The sequence below is a fragment of the Arachis ipaensis genome, chromosome B04 (genome assembly GCF_000816755.2).
Source record: "Arachis ipaensis cultivar K30076 chromosome B04, Araip1.1, whole genome shotgun sequence".
Taxonomy (NCBI): Eukaryota; Viridiplantae; Streptophyta; class Magnoliopsida; order Fabales; family Fabaceae; genus Arachis; species Arachis ipaensis.
Window position 1 is genome coordinate 116,987,758 of NC_029788.2, and position 8,353 is coordinate 116,996,110.

Consider the following 8,353-nt stretch of genomic DNA (forward strand, 5'->3'; position numbering starts at 1 on the left):
GATGAGGGGACAGATGAGGAGTCCGAAGATGTTTGTCCTGTGTTTAGAGAAGGTATAAGGTTTGGAGAACTGTAACTGGAAGTTGGCATGAAATTCAACACAAAATGGGACTTTAAGGAGGCTGTTAGGGAGTTCACAATCCAAGAGGGCAGACGGATTAGGTTTAGGAAGAATGACAATGTGAGGATGAGGGCTACTTGTAAAGTGAAAGGATGTCCATGGGTTGTGTATGCATCAAGGGATCATGAAGATACTTGTTGGCAAATAAAGACCTTCGTTAATGATCATACATGCCCAAGGGAGGATAAGAACAGGGCAGCTAACAGAAATTGGGTGGCGAGCAAACTAGTAAAGAAGGTTAGGAAGTGCCCAAATTTCAAGCATTGTGATGCTGCCACTTACTTCAAGTCAAGGTTTTGACTTGTCCTTAAACAAGAACTCAATATCAAGGGCCCTCTTTGATGCAAGAAATGTGGTGTTCGGGGATAAAAAGGAACAATACAAAATGCTGAGGGATTATGGTCTTACACTTCTTAAGACTAATCCTGGATCAACAGTTGAAATTTGTTGCACTCCCCAACCAGAATCTGATCCAGTGTTTGAAAAAATGTATGTGTGCTTGAATGGATGCAAGAATGGTTTCAAAGCCGGATGCCAACCGTTGATTGGACTGGACGGTGCTTTCCTAAAAACTCAATTTGGTGGGCAAATTCTGTCGGCAGTGAGGGCAGGATGCTAATCACCATATCTACATCATAGCGTGGGCAATTGTTGGCGTAGAAAACAAGGAGAATTGGAAGTGGTTTCTTGAGTTGCTACACCAAGACCTTGGAGACTATAGGCAACATGGGTGGTGCTTTATATCTGACATGCAGAAGGTATTTTTTTATTCATGAGTATGTAAGAATAAGGTGCATTGATATCCATGAGTAGAGCTGAAAATTGTGTGCATTGTTATCTCCTCCATGTGTTGAACATCTATGCTGTTTATTCATCAGGGAATTGTATGCATTGTTATTCATGTCTATGCTGAATTTTAATACTTAGGATAAGGAACGATAGATATGATGGACCTATATAAGTATCATTTATCAAAATCAGGGACTATTATGTGTAAATTATCAAAAGTCAGGGACTATTATGGTGAGCGTGAATGAGAGTTAGGGACTATTATGCTGATATGGTATATGGTTTTGTACCCAGGGTTTGTTGTCGGCAATGGAAGAGGTGATGGCACGGGTTCATTACCACTTTTGTGTTTGGCACTTGTGGAGGAATTTTAACAAACAATGGAAGGATTTACAACTAAGATTCTTGCTGTGGGAGTGTGCACGAGTCACCACATATCAAGAGTTTAGAGACAATATGGACAAGATCAAGCGCATCAACGAGGATGCATGGGCATATCTATCGCAGTGGGGAGGAGAACATTGGACCAGGAGTCAATTTAGTCACAGGCCTAAATTGGATAGCATATGTAATAATACGTGTGAGGTATTCAACTCAAAAATTAAAGAGGCTAGGGCCAAGCCAATCATTACTTTACTTGAAGGTGTGAGAATGTTTGTCATGAGAACAATAGCGAAGAACAAGGTTAAATTAGCTAATCATGTGGGTAAGTTGCCGCCGATAATTCACAGTCGTTTGGAGAAAGTGAGAAAAGAGTCAAAACATTGGCACCCAATATGGACAAGTGATACTGGTTATGAGAAATTTGAGGTACATGGTTACCCAGCCAACCATGTTGTTGATCTAGGAAAGCACCTTTGCACATGTCAATTTTGGATGTTGACAGGTTGATTTTATTATGTGGAAAGTAACATTTATTCATACATTACTACCATACAGTAAGTACTAACTTGATTCATTGCTGTTTTGGATGTAGGAATACCCTGTGTACATACCTGTGCTGCACTAGCTAGGGTGAACAAAAATCCAGAGAATTTTTGCCACAAACTAGTTACTATGGAATCCTATAGGGAGACATATCAGCATCATATCAATCCCATTCCTGGGCAGAAATTCTGGGAGGTTTCAGAATCTCTTAAGCCCCAACCACCAAAGATTAAGAGGGGGCCAGGTAAGTTACAACAAAAAAGGAGGATGGACACAGACGAAGCTAAAGGTGGCCATAAGAAATCCAAACCCACTTCCACCAAAGACAACACAAACCTAAAGAGGCAGCTTGCACCATTCACATGCAGCTACTGTGGGGAGAAGGGTCACACAAAGAGGGGTTGTAAAGAGAAGAAATTAGCAGATGCTGCTGCTGTTGCTGCTGCAAAAGCAGAAGCTGCTGCTAAGAATACAGGTGGAGCTGAAGCTAATGTTGTTAAACATGGACCGAATGCTGCTGATGACACCAATGTTGGTAAAGATGCTCCAGCTGGCTCTACAAACACTAATGTCTAACCAGTTGAAGTTGAGCTTTCTCAACCAATTTACTTTGAACCAGAGAAGTCGCAGCAGGTAATTAATTTATTTTTCATCTAATGACAACTTGTAAACTGTTTAGTGTTATGTAATTAAAAGCGCATCCTCTGATATACTACAATTCTTGTAGGCTGCTAAAGTATGTACCATCACTAAGTCAAGACCGGATAAGCTGCCACCAAAGAGAAAATCATCTAACTCGCCAACTTCTGTCCATGCGCCAATTAATCCCATGCAAGGTGCTAGCTCCGGAACAGCTGCAAGACTTGGCAGTATCCTCAAGTTCATTTCCACTCCAGGATTCAAGGCACCTAGGAAGAAAAATTGAAGATTTTTGTATAACATGCTTGTTGTGTTGGAAGTTATTTTGTATAAGACAATTTGCAAGTAATTTTGTATAACATGCTTGTTCGGTTAGGTTCACTTTGTGTTTATGACTACTTTATTACCAGACATATGGTTATGTTTATTTTGTTAGCAGCACCTTGCTTATGGTTTTGTAAGACACTCAAAAACTTATGACTCATGACTTTGTTGATTTAAAATGATTAATATATTTTGCTATTGCTATATTTTGCTATTGCTATATATCCAGATTACCTTTAGTGGTATAAAAACAGTTAATATCTCCAAAAGGTTGGCTAACACAGTTAGATATTGAGCAACTTTTTTTCATTCATGCAAATATTACACATATGATCTCAATCGCATCATTACTCAATATTGAGTTCAAAGTTTGCAAAATACCACTAGTAAGAACAACAACATTACAGAAACAACCAGAAATAATAATTTGATCATAAACTTTTGACTCCTAACATCAGATTCTAATTTTTCAGCCTCCAACCTTTTGCCATCTTCTGGTCATCATTGTAGTTAACACTTTCTGATTTTGCAGGCACAACCTCTTGCCCAACATCTGCCCAAACAAACAAACCACACCATCTTTTACCAATTGTCTGCAATCAACAAATGTTTCAATAACCAAATTAGAAGTTGGGGAACGAATGAAAAATCAGGAAAAATCAACAATTACAGCTAACATTATAATTTGGGAACCCAAAAAAGCGCTTATTTGGGTTGGAATTTGTCCCAGACCACCGGAGCACAGGTCGGCAGCCGCAACCACACCATTCTGGTACACGCGTAGCCCTGCTACGATTTTGGGTCTTCGCCCTGTATCCATTGCTTGTTGACCGTATCGAGCTCCCATTGGCTTGCCTTTACCTCCAAACATTGCTTCAGAGCATCAATGGAATCTCCGTTAAATCACAATAGTGGACCACAATTATGGGACGAAGGAGAAGGGAAGAAGAGATACTACATATAATAATCATTCTTAGCTTTTAGGGTTTTAATGGGATCAGGACCACATTGGGTAGAAAATTAAGATTTGCCACGTCAGCTAGCCGTTGTTGGCTCCAGCATGGCATGGGAGGTGCCAGATCATTACTCCGTTTACTGACTGTGCGCTGAAAAGGGTCGCAGGGCAACTATGGGTCTCAGAACTAAATGTGAAGGACACAATTAGAAAATTTTAAAAGTCAAGGACGATTATGGGTAATTCGCCCAATCTTAGGACCACTTTGGGGTTTTAGTCTTTTTGGGCACACAAAATGCAGTCACTTCCAAATTTTAAAGTCATAGTATAAATCGGAATCCTTTCATTACAGTGACAAAGAAAGAGTGGGGGGTGTAATTATATTATTAATAACAACTCTGCCACTGCCACGGTTTCTCTGTTTTTTGTTTTGTTTTGTTTTTTTTTTTGGTTTTTTCTTCTCCAAATCTTCATTTGCCAACAATGCAAGCAAGCAACCTGCTTTGAAATCGACGCAACCATCTTCTTCATCATCCCAATTGCAATTATTCATTCATTTATTCATTCCATTGTGTCATGTTTAGCGTGATTTGCGCCTCAAAAGTTCCCCACAATTCTGCTCTCAGATCTGACTCTCCCCCTCTCTGACCATAGCAACAGCAACAGGTAACTGATCTGATTCAATCCCATCTTCTTTTTGTTATTATTATTATTTGAATTTCAGATGTAATATGGGATTCTGAATGATGGGTTGCTGCCAAGTTTTGATTTTGCTGCCTCCCATGACCTGGGGTTTTTGTTTTTCATCCCTTGCTCTGTTATTTTGCACTCTGTGTGACATGATGTGGCTGGATAGTGCTACTTGGAGATATGTTGGGATTCTGTTTGTTGCTAGCTTTAAGATTTGTTGGAGGATTGGGAAAATGGATTTCACTGATGTTAAAGTGCTAGCTAAATTCATGAGCTCTTGTTATTGTAGTTATGGAGTTTTGGTTCTTGTTGATTGTGGTGTGTACTGAATAATTGGAATTATATTATAGTGCATGCCAAATTTCTGAGCTCTCTGCATTGATTTTTGATGTGGAAAGTAGGTTGATTTGAGTGGGGGTTTGGGATTGAGATTGGATTTTGTATGATATAATGCAGGGGGCATTCTCTTCAGCAGCTTGGAACTCCATTTCCATGAATTCTGGTTGGATATGATGAACAGTTGAACACCCTGTTTCAAGTGTCCATAGTTGATAATTGATTACTCCAAGGAATTTGGAGTTCTGGTTGGATAATACAACAATAGCCATAACTAGCAATTTTCATGTTGATTGAAGTTGCCCATATGAATCAAACAACATCGTAGTGTTTTACCTGGATAATGCTGCTACTATTTTATTGACTAGTACTGAATCATTGGTATGTATAGTAGGTGTGACTATGGTGGTTGTGTTGTATGAGAAGATTTAAAGACACCTCGTTAGCGGCAGACATCGACCAATTTTCTATATATCCTGACCATAACGTTAGGAGTAGAAGCTTAATAACCGATAATAACTAATTAAACTTTTGAAGCAAATATAAAGCAATTTAGACAAGACTCCGAAAACAATGGAGTTACTAGTTACAGTGGCTTTTCGTTATCATCTTTAGTAGAGCATGCATTTCTAAATGCTTGTCATGGACAACTAGACATGAATCAGAATTATGTTAAAAGTGTGAGCTCCACTAGTGGTGAAAAAGATGCTAGGATTTATGCTGTGTTTGCAAGTGCAGACCATCTTTGATGCACTTAGATTCAATTTTGTTTCTGTTTGGTAACTCCCTCCCCTAACCTTATCCCAAAAGCTTTGTTTTCTTTTCGTTTTATATTCACATCCTCATTTTGATTGCTAATTTTTATAATTTTTTTCAGCTGAAACCTGAAGGTCCTATAATTGAATAGTGCTGATACAATGAAGAACATAGTGGCACCTATGGAAAAGGCTTTGCCTTCTCCCACTTTTCTATGGAGATTCAAGGTCTGTTAAAATATCATCTATAAATTACGAATGAGTTCTAAATACTACTCCCTTAGGCCTTAAGTGGTATGTCTTACTCATTTGTTTTTGCAGATGGTACTCTTTCTGATGTGGGGACTTACTTGCTGCAAGGTCAGAACCTATCTTTTCGCTTTTCTAACATCTATATTCTTCCCTTGTACCAGTGAATTTCTTTACCTATTTCACACCTCTCACTTTTTTCCTGCCCTTGCACCAGGTTGGTTGGGACTCTGTCATGAGAATGGATGCGAATTTGCGAGATCTGTTTTTATATGAGGCATTTTTGTATTATAACCCTCTCCTTCTTGTGGTAAGTTATACATGGATTCTTTTATATGTAATTATGTATATATCATACATTGAACACAATTTTTTTGTGGAACTTTTCCTGATAATTTTATTGTCATTGTTTCAGACTATGATGGTCTGGCTTTGGGGAGTCAATTTGTGGGTATTCCTACAATCAAGTATAAATTATCCGAAGATTTTTGAAATTGATCAAAACCACCTCACTCACAGAGAGATATGGAAGGTAGTTGGATTCTTTTGCATACTTTTGGAAACAAACATTTTTTTACTCAGGGAACATTGTTTGATGATTTAGAGAGAGCTGTTAGTTCATACTAGTACTATGTCATCAGGTAAATGTCACAATTAAAAATAACTGAAGTCTATAAACTATGAATATAATAATATGAGGTGCCAATATCTCCCATGCCCATCTTTCTAATATTTGAATATATATAAGACCCAACAAAACCTTCAAGTCAAGACATTTGCAACTTAATCTTCAGATTTAACAACGGTTATGCAAAGTATTCCTTCATTCAGTTTCTCCTTGATTTAATGACTGTCAATCTCCATCTACTTTGTGCTATCTAGCGATATTGATCATAGCAGCTTTGCCCGTTATTCTTGCGTCAATTTGAAATTTTATGCAAAAAAAGCATCATAGAAGTTTTTGCAGTGGTTTGATTTGGATAAAATTTGTCTAAGTTTCTGTCTATTAACCATACTTGTGTTATTTTCAGTGTAGCACTTGGATGACGATTCTTGTCCCTACTAGCATGACTGCCTATCTGTATCTCTATTCTCACGGGGAAGTATCATTAGCTGCATCTCAACCTGTTAAGTATCTCCTATGTTATTTCCTTCTAGCTTTTAAGTTGAATCTGACTTATTGCTTAAACATGACATTCATAAGCATTTTTTACATTCCTTGTCATCTTTTGAGTTACATAAAATGTATGACATGCTTTCACTCTGTGTATGGGCTGCTTTCTGGTTATGAAATTATGTAGACATAAATTACTTTTTTTAAAAGGCAATAAATAACTTTTTCTAGATTCGAGCAAATTAATTGCTTTCTGTGATCTTCTCATGCGAGAATCATTACTACCTTATGTTCTGATCATATTCCCTTCATATTGCAGGTGCTTCTCTACATTCTGTTTGCTGTTATCATGATCTTTCCCTTTGATATTTTCTATTTGTCCTCTCGGTACTTCTTTTTGAGGACATTGTGGCGGATAGCTTTTCCTTTGCAGGCAAGCTTCTTGACTGCCATGAAAACTATGAACTTTTTCGTGTTATACTTGCATTTGGTTAATTTCATAAGAATCTGCGAGGTCCAACCGGTTTTCTTTCTTCTTCTTTTCCTCGCCTTTTCTAGCCTGAGGCTACTAGTTTGAATCAACGATTTTTCTAGTGTACATAAGTTTTTCAGTTGATTTTCTTTCACCTGCCATTTCTATAGCTTATCAACTTGTCTCACTAATAATGGTTTTACTCTTCATACAGCCAATATCGTTTCCTGACTTCTTTGTGGCTGATATTTTAACCTCCATGTCAAAGGTACGGCAAATGATCTAACAGTAAACTTCTTTCTGCATTTTTCCTTTTATTTCATGTCACCTTAAATGTAAATTTATATCTTAGTTGGGCATTCACATTAAAAATGCTTAGAAATTCATGTATTTATTTGTCTAGATTGCCACCTTACTGCTTTGGTCATATGGTAAATGTTAAAGAAACTTACCGCTGTGGTCTACGATACTCTTTGGGTTAATAGTCTCTTCCTCTTTGTATATTTTTGTTCTTAATTATTTACTTCATACAGGTGTTTTCAGATTTGGAGCGATCGGTTTGTAGGATGGTGAACAAACAGGTAATGTATGGTTTTTAAATCAAATGAAAAAAAATATACCAAATTTTCTTTTTCTTTACTGCTATTTACTTGTGAATCTCTACTTTGTTCTTGTGTCTTAAATCTCACGGTACAATATTTTCTTTTCCCACTCTATGTTAGTTTGTTTGGTGATGTCTATTACTTGAATACATAAAAACTTCTTCGACACGGTATTTGAAAGTCTTTTAACTTTCTATGATATGCAGGTCGCCACAATTGCTTGGCTTGAAGCCGATTCGGTCTGTGGTAGTCACTCTGTTGCAATCCCAATGGCTCTTGTTCTTCCTTATTTGTGGCGTTTATTGCAATGTCTTCGTCAGTACAAAGATACCAAAGACAAAACTTGCCTTTTCAATGGTAATTGATCTTTTAATTTTCAAC

The 8,353-nt window shown here is 37.5% G+C and overlaps 2 protein-coding genes across 3 annotated transcripts in view; both read left to right on the plus strand.

Moving 5' to 3' along the window:
- Positions 1,366 to 2,412, plus strand: LOC107637065. Its single transcript, XM_016340517.1, has 2 exons — positions 1,366 to 1,795; positions 1,886 to 2,412. The coding sequence occupies exons 1-2, from the start codon at positions 1,366 to 1,368 to the stop codon at positions 2,410 to 2,412; spliced, it is 957 nt and encodes a 318-aa protein (XP_016196003.1).
- Positions 4,127 to 8,353, plus strand: part of LOC107634956 (SPX and EXS domain-containing protein 1) — a 5,760-nt gene continuing 1,533 nt past the window's right edge. Inside the window, exons 1-11 of one of the 2 annotated variants that reach the window (XM_016338290.2) lie at positions 4,127 to 4,420; positions 4,901 to 5,559; positions 5,658 to 5,763; positions 5,857 to 5,895; positions 6,002 to 6,094; positions 6,200 to 6,316; positions 6,816 to 6,911; positions 7,218 to 7,331; positions 7,585 to 7,638; positions 7,904 to 7,951; positions 8,179 to 8,329. In XM_016338290.2, coding sequence (XP_016193776.1) covers positions 5,698 to 5,763; positions 5,857 to 5,895; positions 6,002 to 6,094; positions 6,200 to 6,316; positions 6,816 to 6,911; positions 7,218 to 7,331; positions 7,585 to 7,638; positions 7,904 to 7,951; positions 8,179 to 8,329 — 778 coding nt within the window. In that variant the 5' untranslated portion in view covers positions 4,127 to 4,420; positions 4,901 to 5,559; positions 5,658 to 5,697. The remainder of the gene's footprint in view (positions 4,421 to 4,900; positions 5,560 to 5,657; positions 5,764 to 5,856; positions 5,896 to 6,001; positions 6,095 to 6,199; positions 6,317 to 6,815; positions 6,912 to 7,217; positions 7,332 to 7,584; positions 7,639 to 7,903; positions 7,952 to 8,178; positions 8,330 to 8,353) is intronic. The other variant, XM_016338289.2, reaches the window with a different exon arrangement.

Bases quoted from the DNA above. Each gene is read 5' to 3' on its own strand.
- LOC107637065 (XM_016340517.1), top strand. From the start codon at position 1,366: ATGGACAAGATCAAGCGCATCAACGAGGATGCATGGGCATATCTATCG. The intron at 1,796-1,885 runs GTTGATTTTATT...TTTTGGATGTAG, and splicing joins TCAATTTTGGATGTTGACAG to GAATACCCTGTGTACATACC.